This window comes from Erinaceus europaeus, chromosome 12 (assembly GCF_950295315.1).
Source record: "Erinaceus europaeus chromosome 12, mEriEur2.1, whole genome shotgun sequence".
NCBI lineage: Eukaryota > Metazoa > Chordata > Mammalia > Eulipotyphla > Erinaceidae > Erinaceus > Erinaceus europaeus.
The window spans coordinates 66,957,243-66,982,007 of NC_080173.1; the positions used below are offsets into that span (position 1 = coordinate 66,957,243).

Here is a 24,765-nt window from a genome sequence, read left to right on the forward strand (position 1 = left end):
GAATGAGCTATCTCCTGCCCCCTCCGCTCTAGCTTCATAATTATGGAGCCAAGTGATTTACCGGTGGTAGATTGCCTAGGTCTTAGAAATCTCTGCTTTTTACCATGACATTATCTTGTGCCTCCCCTCCACCTCTACTTCCCCCCGCCCCAGCCCTTCCTCTCTCCTGACTTTTAAGAAATAGTAACTAAGTTTGTATGCCTCCAGTTGGAATGGCAAGTGTAAATGAAAAATGGCTTTACAAATATTCTTTCACCAGTGCATCAGAAAAATCTCTGTGAAATAAAAACATACTTCTAGAAGAATGTTCTTACAATAATTGATTGCTTAAATAAGCTCCTTTCTATATAACCAATCATACTTTTTTATTGAGCAGTACTTGTTTTTCTAAAAATGGGATAGATTCAATGCCAAATACATAAAGCAGGTATAGATGGTCATAATAGGGTCAATTAAATAAAACCAACATGGATTTTTAAGTATATAATTTTCTTCAATAAGCAAGTTATCTTGATACTAAGAAAAATACAAGTGCTGAAAAATTCTCTTCTAAATTAATTATAATTTACAAGACATGATTTTAGATTCTAGATTACTTCATATAAATGTAGTTTATTTCAATTGTACAGCAAAACCATTAGTCCAGTCTAGGATAACAACAGATAGTACATATGCAACTACTTCCCTATTTGCTGAAATATTTGGTGTAACACTGATATCACAGGCATCAAAGCCTACCATTAATTGTTAAAAATTATTTTACTTATTGTCATGATTTTACTTCTTCCCCTGTCATCTTCCTCTGAAGTGCATAAAAAGTCATTCCTGCCACCACTTACTGTAGTACAGCTTAACCAAGATACCTGATCCTCATACAAGCCAGGAATGAATAAGTTTCTTTTTAATTTTAGTTGCTCTGAGTTCTTTCATCAATTTCCTTAGTAAAACAATGAATCAGCAAATTCAGAATGAACCAGATATTCCAGATTCTTTGTTTTGAAGTCTCAAAATAAATGAGAATGACTACCAAGTTATTCAAGAGGTACAATATGTAAATCCTGGAATGAAAATACCAGTCAACAAAGTAGGAAATAGAATTTGAACAGTATACTGACAGCTACCTGTTTCCTCTTCAGACTGTCTTCACCCTTATCAAAAGAAGGGCAAGGGTTATAAATGACACATAAGGGGAATTCTTAGACACCCTGATAAAAGGACTGTACAGAGAAAAGAAAAAATCTGGGTGGTTGGCCAGTAGCACAATGGGTTAAGCACACATGGCGCGAAGCACAAGGACCAGTGTAAGGATCGTGGTTGGAGCCCCCGACTCCCCACTTGCAGGGGGGTTGCTTCACAAGCAATGAAGCAGGTCTGCAGGTGTCATCTGTCTCCCCTTCTCTCTCGATTTCTCCTTGTCCTATCCAAAAAAATATCAATGGCAATAACAACAGCATTAAGGGCAACGAAATAGGAAAAAATGGCCTCCAGGAGCAGTGGATTTGTAATGCAGACACTGAGCCCAACAATAAACATGGATCAAAAAAAAAAAAAAAAAGAGCTAATTCAGACATACTTTCTGAAACAGTATGTATAAACCAGAGATCCTTATATTAATGAGTTGGACACAAAACTAACAGCATTTCCTACGAATCTTGGTTTTTTATTCTAGGTAACGTGTGTCTAAGGGAAAACTTCCATAAAATTTATTTCCATAAAAATCTTCTCATTAGTCAATAATATAATATCACAATTACTTAAACGCAATATCCTCAATAGAAAAGTGCCTTCTGAATCACCAATGATCGAATAAAACATGTCATGGGAATAGCATCTACTTACAAATCAGTTCTAGATCTGTTGAGACTACACATGCTTAAACAGAAATAACAAGGATCTGGTTCAAATACCTCTGAAGACACAGAATTTTATGCTGTGCCAAAATTACAAATGCTAATAAGGGGAAAAAATGTATGCAGATTAGAGAAAATGTTTGACAGTAGTACAAAGTAATAAAGCTCTCGGAGAGAAGCTGCCACACTGGTTGTATCTCTAAACAAAGACCATCAAAACTCCAGGTAAACATACTGCCCCCAAGCATGAGTCACAATTAGATAAGCACTTCATCTTAAAAAAAAAAAAAATTATAGTCTGGGGCCAGGTGGTGGCACTCCTGGTTGAGAGCATATATTACAGTGCACAAAGACCCATGTTCAAGCTTCCAGTCCCCATCTGCAAGGCAAAAGCTTCCTGAGCAGTAAAACAGTATTGCAGATGTCTCTCTCCCTCTCTCTCTGTATCTCCCCCCTCATCTCTCAATTTATCTGTCTCTCTCCAAAATAAATACATAAATAAATGAAACATTACAAGATGTATTAAACTCATTTTACCTTAAAAAAAAACTCACTGAATTATAGCATAAACTCATTTCTACAAAGAACCCCAAACATTTGGCCTCATTTGGCCTCTATCTTGTTAAAAATCAATAGAAAAGGACATCTGGTGACCTGGGAGGTGGTGCAACAGGTAGAGGAAGAAGACTGAGCTAGCAGACATGAGGCCCTGAGCTTCATACCCAAGTGACATATATGCCAAAGTCACAAACGCCCCCTCTCATATAAATATAAGAGTATATATATAGTGGAGTGGGTGAGAAGTGATGCGCCTGGTTGAGTGCACACATTCCTATGAACAAGGACCCTGGTTTGAGCACCAGCGGGGGGCAGAGGGGAATTTCATGAGCAGTGAAGCAGGTCTCTATATTTCTTTCTCCCTCTCTATCTTCTCCCCTCTCAATATCTCTATCTTATCAAACAAAATAGAAAAAAAAGGGGAGGAGGGGATGACTTCTGGGAGTAGTGGATTCGCAGTGCAGTCACCATGCCTCAGGGATAACCCTGGTGGCAAAAAAATATATATTTTTGAAATAAAAGTAGATGTTATAATAGATAGATATAGATAGTTATAAAGTCGGGCCATATCTCTGACATTGGGAGAACTACAGCAGTAGTAGGGGATGGGGACATAGAATTCTGGTGGTGGGATATGGAATCATACCCCTATTATAATTTTGTAAGTCAATATTAAATCATTAACTAAAAATAAATTTAAAAATAATACTTATAACAGTGGTCCAATTAGATACAATAGATAAGGTTTCCCCAACAAAATATTATTTATTAACTTAAAAGATGGGTTGAGGGGGCCAGGCAGTAGCACAGTAATTTAAGTGCACGTGGTGAGAAGGCAAGAACCAGTATAAGGATCCGGTTCAAGCCCCGACTCCCCACCTGCGGGGTGGTTGCTTCACAAACAATGAAGCAGGTCTGCAGGTGTCTATCTTTCTCTCCCCCTGTTTGTCTCCCCCTCCTCTCTTGATTTCTCTCTGTCCTATCCAACAGTAATAATATTAACAACAACAATGATAAATAACAAGGGCAACAAAAGGGGAAAAACAGCCTCCAGTAGCAGTAGATTCACAGTGCGGGCTCTGAGCCCCAGAGATAAAAAAAAAAAAAAAAAAAAAAAAAGGAAGGAAGGAAGGAAGGAAGGAAGGAAGGAAGGAAGGAAGGAAGGAAGGAAAAAAATGAGATAAGCCAAAAAGAGAAGATGATCTCACTTACAGGTAGAACTTAAGAAATGTTAGACGAGAAACTATCAGATACTTAGAGGAAAATATTGGCAGAACTCTTTTCCGCATAAAATTTTAAAGACATCTTCAATGAAATGAATCCAATTACAAAGAGGACTAAGGCAAGCATAAACCTATGGGATTAACTGTAAATTATGTCATTCCAGATTTCTTAGCATCTTTAGACAGAAGCAATTGGAAAGGGCTGGGTAGTGGCACACCTATTTGAGCAAAATGTTACTATGCACAAAGACTTGTGCTCAAGTCCCTGGTCCCCACTTAGAAGGAAGTTTATTTGTTTGTTTGTTTTGCCTCCAGGGTTATCACTGGGGCTCGGTGCCTGCATTATGAATCCACTGCTCCCGGAGGCCATTTTTTCCATTTTGTTGCCCTTGTTTGCCCTTGTTGTTACTATTATTGTTATTGTTATTGGTCAGGACAGAGAGGGGTTGAGAGAGGAGGGGAAGAAAGAGAGGGGGGCAGAGAAAGAGAGACACCTGTAGAACTGCTTCACCACTTATGAAGCAACTCCCCTGCAGGTGAGGAGTCTGGAGGCTTGAACCGGGATCCTTGTGCTGCCACTGCCTGCACTTAAAGTGCTGCACTACCAACTGGCACCTCCAGGAGAAGTTTCTTAAGTGATGAAGCAGCACTGCATCTCTCTCTCTTCCCTCTCTCTCTCCCTCCCTATCTCCTCAATTTCTTTCTGTCTCTATCCAAAATAAACAAATAAACAAAAAATTTAAAAGATATGCAATTGGAGAGATTTATTTGTTTAGACAACTGTCTCAGTATATCATTCAGTGCAAGGAAGCAAGCACAGAAATATTACACATTTCTATGTTTGACTCCATGGGACAACTATGATTGCCAAGCTAAAACACAGGTACAAGTATAAGTCTTCTAACATGCAGCAACATTAAAAATGGAGGCACACACGAAAAAATGAAAGCACAATCCTGGACATAGACAACGTAATCAGACAGAAGATACAATTCACTGACAAAAAGATCAAAGAGCCAAGAAAATGTACAAAACTAATTATCTTTCAAATTTCAAAATATACCAAGATAGAATCAGAAACAGGAGCTTTAGTCTTTTAAAAGTGACCTTCACAAATCAGTTTTGTGTTTGTTTCTACTTTCCTTCACAGTTTAAGCTTCAATCAAATCAGAAGTCTCCAAGGGTTTTGAAACTGCTATGGATTAAAGTCCTCTCTGACTCAACTATTTTACTAATGCAGAGTATTTAATAATTCTAGCAGAGTATTTAATAATTCTATTTGTAAAAGGTCTTATTTTAATAAAACTCTTGTATCCTACCTTCAGATGTTCCAGAGCTGCAACATTTGGCAGCACTGGCCAGAAACAGTTTTATGAAACTAATGCATATCACCCACCAAAGTAAATATCTATTACTACTCTATTAACTGTACATCTCCATGACTTAGTTCCAATGATAGATGTTAATAAATGTGAAAGACTAAAGTTAATGAATTTCTAACTCTCATGGTTTCAATAATAAAACCATTCAAAGTACAGCATTTGGATTCTCTACTTCCACAAACCAAGCAGTTTGATACTCAACAGGTCGAGTAAATTGAATCCATATATTGTATTTACATTCTCTGTCAAGGTTGCTTCTCCACATTTCCGAGATCAAAGCAAAGCAGTCATCAACCCTGTAGCCCTCAATGCTGTGTTCATTACATTTAATCAAGTGCCAACTCCATAGCATCATTCACCAATCTTAACAAGAACTAAGCAGCGGGCATTATTTTAACATATATTTACATACATATGTAAATATGTACATATACATATGTAAATATGTACATATACATATATATGCGCCACCCCCCAATAATTGTTTCAGCCTCTACACTGTGCAAGAAAAGAAATTCAAAATACATAAAACTACCCCCATAAACATTTCAGAGGTGGTTTTCTACCTGAGGAAGCATCAATCATGGTGGAAACTCCCCTTCGATCAGAGACTGGACGGGATGACCCTGGCATGCTGACTGGGTCAGAGCGAACTGGCTGGATCCTGCAATGAAATTTAATTTAATTTAATTCAATTCACATATGTTACTGGCATTAAACTGTCTCTGGCTACAACAGATCTTAAATCAGGAATGCTGGACTAGTCCAACCCATTAAAGAACTATTCATTCTACAACAACACAAACAGAAGCTGCACTTGCTAATTCTTACACATGGATAAAGCACAACAAGCACTCTCTACACTCCAAAGTCTTTCTTCAATACTTTTTAAGAAAAGGGTTGAAAAACTGACAATAATTGAAAAGGGGATAAACTAAGTAGAATGTGAGAGGAAACAAAATAATATCAAAACCTTTGACTTTTGTAGAGACAGTTATTAAGAATTATGTGAATCTTCACGTTGTCACTGCTCCCTGCTTTTTTCCCATTCATATAGAAAAAAAAAAAACACCATAACATCAGAGTTTCCCCCTGGCATCATATGCAACTAGAGAGACTTATTTATTAAGTCAACTGTTTCAGTATCTCATTCAGTGCAGAGAAGCAAGGGTATTAATATTACACATTTCTGTGTTTGACTCCACGGGACAACTATGGCAAGGCACCCTACTATCTGACTATCTCTCTGGTCTTGTGAATTTTCAAATTCTTAAAGAATGTCATTGCTAATAATGCCTTCTATAAAAGGCAGTGAAACTATATAGAAAAAAAAGTAGTAATTCCTTAAAAAACATATTTAAAAACACTATCTATATCACATAGGACAAAAAGGTTGTGATGGGATCTGACTGTCAAGGGTTTAGCTACTATCATTACAAACTAACCGAATTACAGTCATAAAATTGTCAATTAGCACATAAGTATCAGTAACAGTCTCAGCAAAATTGCAATTTACTACAAGCAATTTCAAGTTTCTTAAGGATGATAAATCTATAAATGCCAAGGGACTATTTCCAGCTGTATTAGATTAATACTATCAACATAAATACATGTGTTTGAATAAAAGATGTAAAAAGTCCTGAGTAAATAAGAGGAATACAAAACTTACAAAAGGGAGTCGGGCTGTAGCACAACGGGTTAAGCGCAGGTGGCGCTAAGCTCAAGGACCGGCTCCCCACCTGCAGGCAGGTCCCTTCACAGGCGGTGAAGCAGGTCTGCAGGTGTCTGTCTTTCTCTCCCCCTCTCTGTCTTCCCCTCCTCTCTCCATTTCTCTCTGTCCTATCCCACAACAACATCAATAATAACTACAACAAGGGCAATAAAACAACAAGGGCAACAAAAGGGAATAAATAAATAAAATAAAATAAAAATATAAAAAAAATTAAATCTTTAAAAAAACTTATAACAAAGTAAACATGTATTTTTGAAAATTCATTCATTCAATAAATAGTTGTTTGATGTTAATTTGTTTAGGGGTCTAGTAACAAACAAATAAAATATGAACTACAAGGCCTATACAGATATATGGAATAGCACATGTAAATTCACAACTGATGTAAAAGAAAACTAATATATACCCTCCAGCTTCATTATTTGGGTGAGACCTTTCCTTTCTCATAGGACTCCTTAATTCCATTTTGGGTAGTTCACTTCCTAATAAAGCCCCAAAACCTAGGTATAGACCAGGTCCCATGGGATAGGGCACATGTACACGTGTATCCATAAATTAGAGCAAAATATATACCTGAAAGCAAAAGTGCACAATAGTTTGCAATGAGACAATAAGTCAATGAAGTAAACAAGTAGATAAACCTAAAACAACACCATAAAGTACCTAATTAAATAGTTTCTACTGAGACCTAGATATCCTCCTTACCTACCTCCTATTATACTTCCCTCAGTCACTCCAAAGCTAACCTTATCAGAGTAAGGACTACAAAAGGTGAGTAAGGTCAAGAGACTGGCATACATTAATCATGGCTTGTTAGTCATTATCAGGCCATCCCATCATCTGAGACCCTAGTCAGGGAGTCCTGGGACTCGCACATAGACATGATGGGCCTAGACCTCGATTAGATCCCTCTCTCCATCGTCACTGGTCATCTCCATCAGTAACAACATAATGGACCCCTTTGTGGGCCCATATAGGAACTCAATGTGCATCAACAATGGTAGAGACTGTTCCATCCCCCAGAAAGGTTGGATAACATACTCTACCTGCCACCTGAAGAAGATAGGTCCTGAAATTGGTGCAACCTGGAATGTTCCTACTGTGACCACAGAATGTGAGCTCAGACCTAAAGGGATGCAGAGTTTACATAGGCTCCTATGCTGACTATGGCCCCCAGATCAAATCAATGGGAATTACAGTCAACAATATTTAAACACATTTCCCACTTCGGGGGGCTTACTCTCTTCCCTGATCCAGCTTTCTAGCCCTTTTTCCAGCCATGACATCATCTCCCCAGACAACAACTTGAGTCCACCTGCTATGAGATGTCAGGTTCAGACAAAAACCAGTAAAGTCATGGGCCCCTTGGAATATACCTAAAATATACCTACTAGCTTTTTCCAAAATGGAGACGCCAAATCTTCATCTGCAATATTCTTGCACTTAGGTTTATGATTAGTCAACAATTTGTTCTGCTTTATATCTAAACTATTTTACAGTCACCATGTTGCAGATGCTAACATGATGCCAACCGGACTTCCCTGGGAAGATGAACCCAGCAATGTGTCTTGGAGTCCCACTTCCCTGGAGCTCTGCTCCACTAGAGAAAGAGAGAGAGAAGCTGGGAGTATAGATAGACCTGTCAATACCCATGTTCATTGGGGAAGCAATTACAGAAGCCAGACCTTCCACCTTCTGCACCCCATAATGACCCTGGGTCCATGCTCCCAGAGGGATAAGGAATAAGGATGCTATGAGGGGAGGGAATGGCATACAGAGTTCTGGTGGTAGGAACTGTGTGGAGTTGTACTCCTCTTATCCTATGATCTTGTCAGTGTTTCCATTTTATAAATAAAAATTTTTTTAAAAAGAACCAAAAAAATGAATGACTATGTAATAAAAGCTCAGAATGTGAAAAGTCTGTGTATGACCTAGGCAGAAATTTTTATCCTATACTGAGAACCAGATTTGAATATAGTAAACGAGTATATACAATCAATAGAAGCAAGAGTTATTCATTTTTTATTATTGAGGTTAACTCATTACAACACAATCACTGAGACATGAGTACAGTTTCATTACTCACCAGGAACCCGCATTCTCTTCCATCCCTCCCTCCCTCTAACCAAGCCCTTTGCTTTGATGCAACACAACATGCCCATTACATGTTTTATTTCATGCTTACTCTCGCTGTCCCTATTTATCAAGTCCTGCCTCTAAGTGAGATCATTTGGTATTTGTCTTTCTCCTTTTGTCTTCTCTCTCTTAACATCATATCCTCTAGTTCTATCCAAGATGTTTTAAAGGTGACAACCTCATTTTTTATTTGTTTGGTTTTTTGCCTCCAGGGTTATTGCTGGGGCTTGGTGCCTGCACTATGAATCCACTGCCCCTGGAGGCCATTTTCCCCATTTTGTTGCCTTTGTTGTTGTTATTGTTGCCATTGCTGTTGTTATTGCTGTTGTTGGATAGGACAGAGAGAAACAGAGAGAGATGGGGAAGACAGAGAGGGGGAGAGAAAGACACCTGCCGAGCTGCTTCACCACTTGTGAAGCGACCCCCCCCCCCCCCCCGCAGGTGGGGAGCCAGGGGCTTGAACCAGGTTCCTTACACTGGTCTTTGAGCTTCGCGCCATGTGCGCTTAACCTGGTGAACTATTGGCAGTGCACTCCTGCCAGGCCCTGGCAACCTCATTTTTAACAGCTGAGTAATTCTCTATCATGTATATATACACCACAGTTTTTTTTTTTTAGCAGCTCATCTGTTGTTGTACATCTGAACTGATTCCAGGTTTTGGATATTAAAAACTACACTACTTCGAACATAGGTATATATAGATCTTTTTTTTTTTTTTCCCCTCCAGGGTTATTGCTGGGCTCGGTGCCTGCACCATGAATCCACCACTCCCGGAGGCCATTTTTCCCCCTTTTTGTTGCCCTAGTTGTTGCAGCCTCGTTGCGGTTATTATTGCCATTGTTGACGTTGCTTTGTTGTTGGATAGGACAGAGAGAAATGGAGAGAGGAGGGGAAGACAGAGAGAGAGGGGAGAGAAAGATAGACACCTGCAGACCTGCTTCACCGCCCGTGAAGCGACTCCCCTGCAGGTGGGGAGCCGGGGGCTCGAACCGGGATCCCTACGCCGGTCCCTGCGCTTTGCGCCACATGGGCTTAACCCACTGCGCCACCGCCTGACTCCCTATAGATCTTTTTTGATAGGTGTTTTATTTCCTTTGAGTAAATCCCCAGGAGAGAAATAGGGTAGGCCTATTTCTAGTGTTCTGAGAAATCTCCAGACTATTTTCAACAAAAGTTGGATCAATATACAGTGAATGCAGAAGTGTCCCCTTTACTCACATCCTCTCCAACATTTGTTGTTACTGTCCTTTCTAATGTATGACATTCTCACAGGTGAAAAGTGGTATCTCATTGCTGTTTTTGTTTGCATTTCTGTGATCAGTGACTTTAAGCACCTTTTCATGTGCTTGTTGGACTGCTGGGTTTCTTCTTCATTGAGGTTTCTGGCCAAGTCCTTGCCTCAGTTTCTAATGGGTTTGCTTTTTCTTGGTGTTAAATTTTCTGAGCTCTTTATGTATTTTGGTTATTAGTCCTTTATTTGAAATATATTGTTATATTATTAGTTATTAGTTATTGTTATTACTATTAGTTATTAGTCCTTTATCTGAGGTATATTGTATATCTATATATATCTATATCTATCTATCTATATCTATCTGCCTATATATCTATCTCTCTCTCTCTCTCTCTCTCTCTCTCTCTATATATATATATATATATATATATATATATATATATATATACTACCTCTTGGGTCCCAATTTTTTATTGTTAATCGTCATGTTAAGTCATACCTGATTCCCGAGTGATATGACAACCAACATATGCCTACCTGTCCCTCTTTTTCATTAGGATGCAGAGAAGTATTTGTCATAGCACCATATAATTCCTACTGATGGGCTGGGGAGACAGTATAATTCCTACTGATGGGCTGGTTATGCAAAAGACTTTCAAGTCTGAGGCTATGAGGCTGCAGGTTTAATCTCCAGCACTACCATAAGCCAGAGCTGAGAAGTGCTCTGATTCTCTGTCTGTCTCTCTGTCTCGTTAAAATAACATAAAATTAAAAAATTCTTATTGATATTTTATGGGGTACAGAACAGAGTACTGTGTATAAGACATCAACTAAACCAAAATATCTAAACAAAGGTTTCACAATTATTAAAAAAGAAAAAGGTAAACAGTAGTAGTGTCATCATGCAAAAAATCTATGCAAAATAAACAGAAGTAAGAGATGGATTGGGAAACAGTAAATAGGAATGTCCAAAACACAAAGAGTTGGATTTCTATTTGAATGCTGACCTTAAAATGGTATTTAACAAGACACTTGTAACTGAAGTGATGAAGTCCATCTAAATTTTCCACCAAACCAGTGTTCTACCTGGAGTTAAGATCTTAGCTATAAGAGCCTGTAGGCTTCAACATCTAGATGAAAGGACAAATTCAATCAAAAGACAATTAGAAATCTGCAATCAAATGCAAAAGATGCTCAAGTTTTATGTGTCTGACAAAACCCGGCAAAATTCTAATGAAATTTGAAAGCCATTTACAACACAAAAACTGGGAGCTTTTTAGTATAAAGAAAGGAAAGTCCCCATGGAAAATTCTGGAAGGATTTCAGGAACATAGCTCTGCCAAAAGAAACAAGCTAGAGAGATCTTAGATGAAGGACTGTCTAAGGTGTAAAAAAAAAAAAAAAAAAAGTAGCTAAGCAAGCTGGAAGATGTTATAAGACAAGGGAATAATGTTGTACATATAGGAGTGGGGGATCCTTTCCCCAAAACTGGGTTGGGTGAAGGAGGGAAGGTACTGGGTCAAGTCATCAGAAAAAAGAAAAGAAGAGGAACAGGGAAGGAAAGGAGAGAGAGGAGAGAGAAGGGGAGAAAAGGATCTTGTGATAGTTAAGCAAAATAATATATAAGTAAACAAACTACTGTAGGTGATGTATTGTTTTTCCCAAAACTATATTTCTACTGACTTAACATACTATCAAATGGCTAAGAGCAGAATTTAACATCTATATGTGTGGCTATACAACTCATCACTGAAAAGTTCCTGTGTCATTACACCAAAGACAACCTTCCACTGAAAGCAGCAGTCTTCAAGTCCCCACCATTCCTCCAACTACCATCACAGTTTTCCAAGAGTTCAAGAGTCAGTTTGGAAATGATTATTATTGCAAGTTCATTTGTTTCAGTAAATTACATTCCACACATGAGTGAAATTTATATAGTTCTTTCACTTGCAAATATATCTCAAGTTCCATCCATTTTGTTCTAAACAACACCAAGTCATCTTTTATAAAGGTTAAATTGTATTCCATTATGTATATATGCCATAACTTCTTTATCTAGTAATATGTCCTTAGGCATTTCCTCTGTTTCTGTATTTTGGCTATTAAGGATAGTACATCAATAACCATAAGGGTGCATGTATCCTTAGGAATTAAGTGGTTTTTGTTTGTTTGTTTGCCTCTTTTGGATACATAGTATTGTAGAATCCTAAAGTATTTCAATTTTTATTTATATATTTTAAAGATTTAGTCTATTTATGAATGATAGAAACAGAAAATTTTAAAAGTCAGAGTATCACTCTGGCACAGGCAAGATCAGTACCCTAGCCACTGTAATACTTTCTGGGCTACTCAATTTTAATTTTTTTAAAGAAATCTTCACTTAACACTAACGGGGTATACAATTTTGCAATGTCAACAATAGAGTAAAATAGTTCCTTTTTCTCCATATCTTTGTAAGCACTTGTTTCCAATCTTAACTTTTCTTCTTCCCCTCATATCCTCCAAAGTCCTGCTGAAGGGTCTGTGTGCTAGCAGGATTCTACCACTCTCAGTTGACTCCTTCCCTACTTCTCAGCCCCTACCTCCTGATAGCCAGAGAAACTCCGTGAGAGGAGGAAAGACACTAAGCACCACTGTATCACTCATGAAGCTTCCCCTTTCTGTGGTGCTCCTGTGTGACAACCAGAGACTCAAACCTGAGTCCTCACATATAATAAAATGTGTCCATTACTGATAAGCTATCTCGCCTACCTCTAAGTGCTCACAATCTTTGTGATGAACACCATTCTTACCAGTGTGAGGCAGGATCTCGTTGTGATTTTCAATTATTTTTCTTCCTTCTTCCTGCACCTAATTACATTTCTATAATAATAAGTGACTCTTAGCATTTTTTCATGCCTGTGAACCATCTGCATTTCCTCTTTGGAAAAGTGTTTTTTTCAGACCTTTGGCTCGATTTTTTTTTTTAACTGCATTTCTTGCTAGCTTGTTGTTTTATGATTTGTTTAGGTTTTAAAAATCACTCCATTCATGGATGAGTAATGTAAAAAAAATATTTTCTCACATTTGACAAGTTGCCTTTTGCTGTGGTAGTTACTTTTGATACAGAATATCTTTTTAACTCCATATAGTTCCATTTGTTTATTCATGCGATTTTTCTTGACAATAGGGTTGTCTCCAAAGGAATCTCTCGTGTTCAGATCCTGGAGAGCAGCATGTATGTTTTCTTTCATATACTTCATACTCTCAGCTCTAATTCAAGCCTGGGATCCACTGAGATAATTTTTGTGCATGGTTTTAGATGGTGGTTAAGTTCTTTTCTTTCTCTCCTTCCTTGCTTGCTTTCTTCTATTTTTATTCTTATTTTATTTTGTTGTTGTTGTTGCACCTCTAGGGTTACCTCTGGGGCTTGGTGTGATGGCACTAGCAATCCACTGCTCGTGGAAGCCACTTCTCCCCTTTTCTTTCCCCCCATTTTATTCAATAGTATAGAGAGGAATTAAGAAAGAGGGAGGCAGAGAGGAAGAAAGCTAGATATTGCAGCCCTGTTTCACTGCTTGTGAAGTGCCCCTACTTCATGTGGGGAGTGGGGGCTTGAGCCCAGTCCTTGCACATAGTACTACGTGTAATTAACTCGGTGTGCCACTCCAACCCCACCCACTAAGTTTCTTCTCCTCCCTCTTTAATGTGTAGATGCCCACTTTTGCACACTATTTGGTAAAGAGATTTTCTTTTATCCGAATTTATGGTTTTGGTTCCACTGCCATATATTAGATATTCATAGATGTGTGGGTTTATTATTATTATTTTTAGTTTATTTCTATTCTACTCCATGAATATGCTTTTATTCCAGTAGGATACTTTTTAATTTTCCATAGTTTGAAGTTAAAGAACTTAGTAACTATTTTTCATCTATCAGAGCTGTTTTTTTTTTTTTTTTTTCTATTCAAGGTCTTTTGTAATTGCACACAAACTTTATTTTTATTTTGTAAATTTATTATTTATTCATTATGGGATATATATAGAAATGGAGAAAGCAAGGCTGGGTGGTGGCACATGTTACAATGCTCAAGGACCCGGATTTGGGCCCCCAGCCCCCACCTGCAGGGGGAAGTTTTGCAAGTGGTGAAGCAATGCTGCAGGTGTCTCTTTGTCTCTCTCCCTCTCTATCACCCTCATCCCCCTTGATTTCTGGCTGTCTCTACCCAATAAATAAATAAAGATAATTTAAAAATTTTCAAAAAAAAGGAGAAAGGAGAGGAAATAGAGAAGGAAAGAGACACAAAGATACTTCCAGTCATATTTTACCACTCATGAAACTTTTCCCTTGCAGGTGGGCACTGTAATGTGTGCATTTAACCAGGTGTGTCACTGCCAGAGCCCATTAAGAAGATAAATTTTAACAATGAATCTTTTGAAAGAGACTTTTTATCATAGAGTAGTCTAGTTTTAGAGACAACATGAACAAAAGCAAATTCCCAAAGATTTCTCTCCACATACAAGTATTTCCTCTTCTATGAACATTTATTTGCATTATGACAAATGTGACCCTTCTGAGAAGTGTGTGTGTGTGTGTGTGTGTGTGTGTGTGTGTGTGTCTGTGTGTTTGGCACACACACTTTGTAATTACTATTCTATTTCTTTGAAGAATGTCACTGGGAATCTGAAGACAGGGATTTCACTAAAGCTATACACTCACTGCCTTAGGGAAGACCATTTTACCAACATGGTTCAACCTATGGACACAAGATTTATTTATTTATTTATTTATTTTATTTAACAATGTCTAATAGTTTTCATTGCAAAGACAACTCACCGACTTTGGTTAATTTATTCTAAATGTCTTCTTGGTTTCTACATATATATTGGTTTATATATATATATATACATATAATATAACTCATATATTTCTGCTTTTCTTTTTATTATTTCACTCTGTCAACTAACTTTTTAGTGTGTTTGTTGCTCTTTTTCTAGTTCCCTTATCAGTAATGTTGTTTTCTTTTTTTAAAAATATTTTTTTTATTTATTCCCTTTTGTTGCTCTTGTTGTTTTACTGTTGTAGTTATTGTTGTTGTTGTTGTTGTCGTTGTTGTTGGATAGGACAGAGAGAAATGGAGTCGGGAAGGGAAGACAGAGAGAGGGAGAGAAAGATAGATACCTGCAGTCCTGCTTCACCGCTTGTGAAGCGACACCCCTGCAGGTGGGGAGCCAGGGGCTCAAACTGGGATCCTTATGCTGGCCCTTGTGCTTTGCGCCACGTGTGCTTAACCTGCTGCACTACCGCCCGACTCCCAGTAATGTTGTTTTCTTAAGATCCTTCTTATTGTGGTATGGGAGGTGGCTCAGTGAGTAGAACATTTCACTTGAAAGAATGACGTCTTTAGTTTTATCCCTGAAACTGCAAATAACAGAGTAATGTTCTGGTTCTCATTCTCTGCCCCCTCCCCTCTCTTATTAATAAATATATATTTTTAAAAAAAACAGATCCTAATTCTTTATTAAAGTGATCCTATGTTGCTATGAGCTTCCCTTTCTACACTGTTTTTTGCTGCATCCTATAGAATTTATAGGTTGTCTATTTTTGCTTGTCTCAGGTAATTGTTATAATTCATTTTTTTTTATTTGGCATTGACCCAAGTATTATTCAGACTTTCTTCATTTTCTTTTTATTAACGAGTTCAGAAGAGACACTTGTTAGAATTTCAATCCTCATAGGTTTGCTAAAACTGTTTTTGAGTGCCAACATATGGCCAATTCTCAAGAATATTACATGTACATTTGAACAAGGTGTATTTGTTTCTCTGGGGAACAAAGTTTCTGGGTTTATCTATTAAGTTCATCTCATCTATTGTTTAGTTTAAGGCCATATTTATTTCTTAATTGTTTTATTGAGGGAGGGTTTAATGGATTATAGTAGAGTGGTACACTTGTTTCTCACTCATATGAATCACTATTCTATATAAAATAAAAAAATATATCTTTAAGAAAAAATTAGGCAGGTTTCTCACATTCTCAAATTAAACCCACACTGCGCCTGGTATGTATATTCTTAACTAAATAAATCTTGACCAATTGCTAAAAATAAGGGATTTTAAAATTTTTATTGGGGGCAACAACAAGACAACAAATAACCCCATCCAAAAATGGGGGGAGGAATTGGACAGAATATTCACCACAGAAGAGATCCAAAAGGCCGAGAAACACATGAAAAAATGCTCCAAGTCTCTGATTGTCAGAGAAATGCAAATCAAGACAACAATGAGATATCACTTCACTCCTGTGAGAATGTCACACATCAGAAAAGGTAACAGCAGCAAATGCTGGAGAGGGTGTGGGGTCAAAGGAACCCTCCTGCACTGCTGGTGGGAATATCAATTGGTCCAACCTCTGTGGAGAACAGTCTGGAGAACTCTCAGAAGGCTAGAAATGGACCTACCCTATGACCCTGCAATTCCCCTCCTGGGGATATATCCTAAGGAACCCAACACATCCATCCAAAAAGATCTGTGTACACATATGTTCTTGGCAGCACAATTTGTAATAGCCAAAACCTGGAAGCAACCCAGGTGTCCAACAACAGATGAGTGGCTGAGCAAGTTGTGGTATATATACACAATGGAATACTACTCAGCTGTAAAAAATGGTGACTTCACCGTTTTCAGCCGATCTTGGATGGACCTTGAAAAAATCATGTTGAGTGAAATAAGTCAGAAACAGAAGGATGAATACGGGATGATCTCACTCTCAGGCCGAAGTTGAAAAACAAGATTAGAAAAGAAAACACAAGTCGAACCTGAAATGGAATTGGAGTATTACACCAAAGTAAAAGACTCTGGGGTGGGTGGGTGGGTGGGTGGGGAGAATACAGGTCCATGAAAAATGATGAATGAAATACTGGGGGTTGTATTGCTAAATGGGAATCTGGGGGATGTTATGCATGTAAAAAAAAAAAAAAGAAGTAGAAACGCAAAGCAGAAATTGACTGAGTTTGGAGTATGGCACCAAAGTAAGAAAGCAGAAGTATACTAGAGTTTGCAGTGAGTACCTCCCTAATACTTCCTCTCCACTTTTCCAAGCTTTGGGTCCATGATTGCTCAACAATTTGTTTGGCTTTGTATGTTAACTCTCTTTTCAGTCACCAGGTTCCAGGTGTCATCAGGATGCCGGCCACACTTCCCTGGATTGAAGACAGCACCAATGTGTCCTGGAGCTCAGCTTCCCCAGAGACCCATCCTACTAGGGAAAGAGAGAGGCAGACTGGGAGTATGGACCGACCAGTCAACGCCCATGTTCAGCGGGGAAGCAATTACAGAAGCCAGACCTTCCACCTTCTGCAACCCACAATGACCCTGGGTCCATGCTCCCAGAGGGATAGAGAATGGGAAAGCTATCGGGGGAGGGGGTGGGATATGGAGATTGGGTGGTGGGAATTGTGTGGAGTTGTACCCCTCCTACCCTATGGTTTTGTTAATTAATCCTTTCTTTAATAAAAAAAAATTTTATTGGGGGATTAATAGTTGACAGTTGACAGTAAAATACAATAGTTTGTACATGCGTAATATTTCTCAGTTTTTCACATAACAATTCAACCCCGACTAGGTCCTCTGCCGTCATGTTCCAGGACCCTGCCTCAACCCAGCGTCTTTTTCCTTTGGTGCAATACACCAGAACCAGTTCAAGTTCTCCTGAGTGTTTCCTCTTCTGATCTTGTTCTTCAACTTCTATCTGTGGGTGAGATCATCCCATATTCAGCCTTCTCTTTCTGACTTATCTCACTTAACATGATTCCTTCAAGCTCCAACCAAGATGAGGGAAAAAAGGTGAATTCATCATTTTTTATAGGTGAATAGTATTCACATGTATCACACCTTTCTTGTTGGACATCTGGGTTGCTTCCAGGTCTTGGCTATTAAAAACTGTGCTGCTAAGAGCATAGGTATACACAGATGTTTTTGGATGGGTAAGTTTGATTCTTTAGGATATATCCTCAGGAGAGGAATTGCAAGAACATAAGGTAGGTCCATCTCTAGCCTTCTGAGAGTTCTCCAGACCGTTCTCTGCAGGGGTTGGACCAATTTACATTCCCACCAGCAGTGCAGGAGGGTTCCTTTGCCCTCACAAACTCTCCAACATTTGTTATTGCTATCCGTTCTGATGTATGACATTCTCATAGGAGTGAAGTTGTAGCTCATTGTTGTCTTTATTTGCATTTCACTGACAATTTCTTGGAGCATTTTTTCATGTCTGTTGGCATTTTAGATCTCTTCTTTGGTGAATATTCTGTTCATACCCTCTCCCCATTTTTGGATGGAATCATTTGTTTTTTCTTTTTTTCTTATTGTTCTGAGTTTGGTGAGCTCTTTATATATTTTGGTTGTTAGTGGCTTGTCTGATATACGGCATGTGAAGATCTTCTTCCACTCTGTAAGGGGTCTCTTGGAATAGGCCCCTTGGAACATACCTAAAATAGACTTCCTACCTTCTTCCAAAATGAATACCCCCAAAATATCATCTGCTATATTCTTACCTTTAGGTTCTTGACTACTCAACAATTTATTCTACTTTATATCTTAATGCCTTTCAGTTACCAAGCTGCAGATGCTACAATGATGCCAACCTGACTTTACTGGGAAGATGACCTCACCAATGAGTCCTGGAACCTCACCTCTCCAGGTGCCCTCCAGAGCTCTGCCCCACTATGGAAAGAGATAAACAGGCTGGGGGTATGGACTGACCTCTCAATGGCCATGTCTAGCGGAGAAGCAATTATAGAAGACAGATTACTCTGGGAGTATGAACTTTGCAGAGGGATAAAGAATAGAGAAGATTCCAATGGAGGGGACAGAGTGTGAAAATGGTGGTGGGAATTGTGTGGAATTATACCCCTTTTATCCCACAATCTGGTCGATCATTATTAAATGAATAATAAAATATATTTTAAAAATACAGTCCAAATCACTCCCTAGTTCTTATTTCTTACCTGAGACTGTTAAGGTCAAGATCATCTGTATCAAAATCCAAAAGTGGCTGTGGAGTATCACTTGGACCATGAGACTGCAACACAGATGAACTCGATGATATAACTGTGGTTTGGCCTGAGGGATGGATGGTCTTGAACTGGAACTGTGGACCCATCCACAGACGTCTATGGGGCCCAGTGTGGGTTACAATTTCTACCTGGAATTTATTAGGAAATATTTAAATGTAGCTCTGTTTCCTCTTTAAGAACTTTACACTTGATTCCACCCATTCCATCCCTGAGAATCCATATAATGTCAGAAGTTCATTGTAACCAAGTAAGACAGGTCCTCTACTACTGTAGAAGGTATTCATTATACAGTACTAGTTTTCTCCCAAGTAAACAAAAAACATTTCATGTATACATATGTTCATATGATACACACAGCTGCAAAAGCATATGTTCACATGTTACATGCATACACATATAAACACCACTAGAGACTAATAGGAGCAGTTGTCTGGCTCCTAGACTTAATGATTCCCTTTTTCCTGCATTCCAGATAATACTTAGCCTGTCAGGAGTATACACTGACTACTACATCTTTCAGTCCATAGGTTTAAAGTAATTCCTCCACTAAGGAATCACACTCATGACAAACTTGAAGTTGTTCTTAAACTATCCAAGGATGAGAAAAGGTCTGAAATAATTTTCAAAACCCAATATTCTTTCCACAATTACATTTTATATCATAATATTCTTGAAATCCACAAAAATTCACTTTTAAATGAAGAGATTTCTGCATATCTTTTGTCAGGGTAGATTTGTCTTCAAAATTATCATCACAGTATCAGACTGTCTTCTCAACTACCACAAACACACAGGCATTTTAAGTCCTTCAAAATAGTAATATCAAAAGCCTCTGTGAAGTTCATGTTTGGAGGGGGTAATGACTTTTGCCCATATTATATTAAACACTTCTTTGTTCTTTTCTTTTTGCCTCCAGAGTTATTTCTGGGCCTCAGTGCCTGCACTGCGAATTCACTGCTCCTGGAGGCTATTTTTTTCCTCTTTTGTTGTTTAACATTGTTGTGGTTATTATTGTTGTTGTTATTGATGTAGTTATTATTGGATAGGACAGAAAGAAATGGAGAGAGGAGGGGATGACAGAGAGGAGGAGAGAAAGATAGACACCTGCAGACCTGCTTCACTGCTGGTGACGCAACCCCCCAGCAGGTGGGGAGCTGGAAGCTTGAATAGGGATCCTTGCATGGGTCCTTGTGCTTCATACTATGTGTGCTTAACCCGCTGCACCACCACCCGACACCCTATATTAAATATCTTAAAGACTTAAGCAGAGAGCAAAAGACACTGGCTAAAAACTAAAAATAAACACATTATTGACATTTTACAAATGAGCAACTTGAATAAGAGACTAAAATAAGTAAACCTCTGGCAAAACATTATTTCTAAATACTTTGCAATTTTGACATTCATGTCTGTGTACATACTTTATAAGAAATACTTCCCATGTGCCTTATTTTTGCCCTGACTTCTTCTATATTCCATCACATGTCTCTGATGCGGTGATTAATTCTTAACAAACCATAACTGAAAAGGTTCAGAGAGTGCAGTTCTATGCTTGTAAGTCCTAAAGGGCAAAAACATCAGGATCTTGGAACAATACTCACATTCCCACTAATCACTGGGAGAAAACTACACAGATTTAGGACAGTGATTTCTGATTCAAATAATTTTATTCTGCAATGTAAACTAGGCCACAGATAAAGCATGCTGTGTATTTTAAACTCAAAACCATCAGTGTCACAGAGCCGAGAGGTAAACAGATGCCTGTGTAATTTCACTAAGGCCATGGCCAGATGTTCCTGTTCACTTTCCTGTTGTGTGCAGTACAAACATATTGTATATACTTTCACACTGACAGCACACATTACCCCTTTTTCTAATTGAAAAGTTGAAGTGAAGGACAGTGGTTTCTTTGCCAGCATTGTGTGTGTGTGTGTGTGTGTGTGTGTGTGTGACCTTTTTGTGGTGTTCTCAAGAAAGGATGCCCCTCCATATGCCAGAAATTAAAGCACTAATCCACCCTTCAAGGAGCTTCCTGTGAATATCTTAGGTGTGATGAAATGTATGTTACCTAGAAACAATTAGATTCTCCACCTTCTAAGTTACCTTTAGTTTTTCAGGCTACCCCCACCTAAAAGGGCAATGAAATTCTACCCGCCCCCAATGAGGAACCTGTCTGATGAAAAGCTGCTGGACTGGTAATCTGAGACAGGTCTCTAACTTCACGAAATGATGTCAGACTTGAGGCAGACATAACAGCATTTCTAATGAAGTCATCTGTGATCGCATCATTTTGAAATCTGCCCAACTATCTTTTATCTCCAAGTCCTTGAGTTAAAGACAGCTTTGCAGGGCTAAGAGAGGAAGGGCTCAACCAAACTTTCACAGGACTGGTTGAGAGACCAGAGAAAGCAACATCACATAGTGTAGGAAAATGCCGAATTGCCAAAGAAAGTAAGAGCTCAATCTTCAGAAAATATTGACCACACATACCATACTCTCTCTTCTGAAGATTCTTGACTAGCTTAACTGTTTTAAGAAGGCCATTCATACTTTAGTGCAAAGAGTTCATTTAAAGTCTAAAGTTCTAAGGAATATAAATGGTTTATTTGAAAGACAGACATTTTAAGTCTTCCATACAAATTTGAATGTATGCACAACACACATTTGTATATAGGGCTGTGTGTAAAACATACTAATTCCACAGAAGTATTATGAGATGTTCTTAATGTGGAAAGACAACTCAGTGATCGTAAAAGTGTTCCTAATTAAGCCCATATTCCTAGAGTGGAAGTGGCTATTACTATTTTTTAATTCAAGAATTAAAAAGCAGGAAATTCTACTTTCTTTCACTTTAGCAAACTAAGTATTTTCGAGTTTTACCTGAGAAAGCCATTCCTCATCTTCCTGTCCGCTATGGTCAGAAGCTAAACTGTCATAAGACCCATGCCGAGTAATGGTTCCAGGACTTCCAGGAGGAACCACTGTAAGAGACAGAAAAAAATATTTAAATGACTTTATTCCATGCAGTGGAAAAATGAGTGTGGGCGCAACCATTCTGGGTAATATGGTAATTTATAAGCACAAGTATGTCACAGAGCAGTGATGCTTCTCTGATATGTAGTTACTGGTGTATTTACTAGTCTACAGGGTTTATTTCAAAGAAATTAACTGATGTCATTCCTATAATTTGAGAAGAAATTTTTTAAACAAATTTCAGGCAACATTCTTTAACAGTCTATCTCAATTTCACAGGCATATAAAATGCATACTTAAGCTAAAGCACTTTTATTTTTTAACACTTTCTTCATTAATAAATTATTTTGTTGGATATTTCAGTGATTTAATACAGGTCCAAAATTTAAAAATTCAGTTTATACAAAGTCTATATACTCAAAACGATAAGATGATTCAACAAAAATTCATTTCCCACTGTGGAACAAATACTACCTGAACATAAAATACTTTTTTTTTTTTAAGTCCACACTATTTATTTATTTATTCTGTTGCCATCAGGGCTGTCACTAGGGCTTCATAATTTCACCATTCCAGGTAGAATCTTTTTGTTCAAGACAGAAGGTAGGAGACAGAGGAGAGACAACACAGCACTCGCTATTCCACCACTCTAAAAGCTTCCCTTGTGCAAGCACTGCTACAGGTGGCCTAGGGCTTGAACCTAGGTCTTCTCATATGATAAAGTGTGAAATCTACTGAGTAATCTTCTTGTCCGCTTAATTTTCTGTGTATGATAATACAATATTTATTTATTTATTTATTTTCTTTTTTAATATTTACTTATTCCCTTTTGTTGCCCTTGTTTTATTCTTATAGTTATTACTGATTTCATTGTTGTTGGATAGGACAGAGAGAAATGGAGAGAGGAGGGAAAGATAGAGAAAGGGAGAGAAAGATAGACACCTGCAGACCTGCTTTACCACCTGTGAAGCGACTCTCCTGCAGGTGGGGAGCTGGGGCTCGAACCAGGATCTTTATGCTGGTCCTTGCGCTTTGCGCCACCTGTGCTTAACCTGATGCACTACCGCCCGACTCCCCACAATCTTTATTTTTAAAGTTGTTTTTTTTTTTTTGCTTCCAGAGTTCCACTAGGGCTTGGTGCCTGCATGCTCCTGTCGTCATTTTCTTCCTCCTTTTGGATAGGGCAAAGAGAAATTGAGAGGGTAGGGGAAGACAAAGAAGGGGAGAGGAAGACAGACACCTGCAGACCTGCTTCACTGTTCCTGAAGGAACACCCCTGCATGTGAAGAACTGGGGCTCGAACCAGGATCCTTGTGCAGGTCTTTGCATTTTGTATTATGTGTGCTTAGCTGGGTGGGCCACCACCTGGTCCCCTTTTTAAAGTAATTTTAATTGAAAAAAAGGGCATAGATAATGTCCATATACACAGTCTCCTTTTAATGTCTAGAAAAGAAAGCAATGGCCTAATGGGGAGAAATAGAGGATGTGGGGGGAGTGCAGGGGGAGGGAGAAGAGGAGGGGGAGGGAAAAAGAAAAGATGGGAAGGAGGAGGAGGGAAAATAAATGCTTATTAAAGAATGTAGATGAAGAGGGAGGGAAAGTCTCCTAATTTCTGCTAGAGATACGTGCACACACTTCTACATGTCTATCTCCAGAGTTATCGCTTGGGCTGGGTGACAGCACTACAAATCCACTGCTCCTGGCAGCCATTTTTTCTCTTCTTTTTTTTTTTAATTTATAGAATAGGACAGAGAGAAATTGAGAGAGAGAGAGAGGAGGAGAAGAGAGGAGGAGATAAAGACATCTGCAGACCTGCTTCACTGCTTGTGAAGTGACCTTCCTACAGGTGGGAAGCCATTTCTTGTAACTTTAAATGATAGCATTAAGAATACCCAAGCACTAGCCATGACTGCAGAATGTGAGCTCAGACCTATAGGGATAGAGAGATTACATAAGCTCCTGTGCTGAATATGGGCCCCAGATCAAATCGATGGGGTTTACAGTTAACAATATTTAGATACTTTTCCCATATTTGGGAACTACTCTTTTCCCTGATCCAGCTTCCTAGTCCTTTTCCCAACTATGACACCATCTCCCCAGACAATAACTTGGGTCCACATGCATACTGGATGTCAGGCTTCGGCAAAAACTAGTAAAGTCATGGGCCCCTTGGAATATACCTAAAATAGACCTACTAGCTTTTTCCAAAACAGAGACCCCAAATCTTCATGTGCAATATTCTTGCCTTTAGGTTCATGATTAGTCAACAATTTGTTCTGCTTTCTATCTTTTTTTTTATCATTTTATTGAGGGGTTTATTATTTACAGTACAGTTGTTGACATATGTATACAATTTCTCATCTCCTGGTGACAGGAGTCTGCAAAACATTCTCACTCTTGACTTAGGTTCTCTTCCACTGTCATGAACCTGGACAGATTACAATTTTACTAGGTCAGTAAGACATCTCTTATCAAGACTACCAATAGTCTGCATTTTGTCAAATGCAGTTCTTAATCTGTCTTTTAGTTGATCTATAATATTCAGTGGCCATAACAAATCACTTCTTCATTGGTGGACATCCATCACATGTGACCCAGTATCACAACTTTTGTGAAGTCATGAGA

The 24,765-nt window shown here is 38.4% G+C and overlaps 1 protein-coding gene across 12 annotated transcripts in view; it reads right to left on the reverse strand.

Moving 5' to 3' along the window:
* The window catches only part of BCAS3 (BCAS3 microtubule associated cell migration factor), a 654,611-nt gene that overhangs the window by 324,266 nt on the left and 305,580 nt on the right, over positions 1 to 24,765 (reverse strand). For all 12 annotated transcript variants that reach the window (XM_060203882.1, XM_060203884.1, XM_060203878.1 and 9 more), the window contains 3 exons: positions 22,048 to 22,148; positions 19,099 to 19,295; positions 5,580 to 5,677 (listed from right to left, as the gene is read on the reverse strand). In XM_060203882.1, the coding sequence (XP_060059865.1) occupies positions 5,580 to 5,677; positions 19,099 to 19,295; positions 22,048 to 22,148 (396 nt within the window). The remainder of the gene's footprint in view (positions 1 to 5,579; positions 5,678 to 19,098; positions 19,296 to 22,047; positions 22,149 to 24,765) is intronic.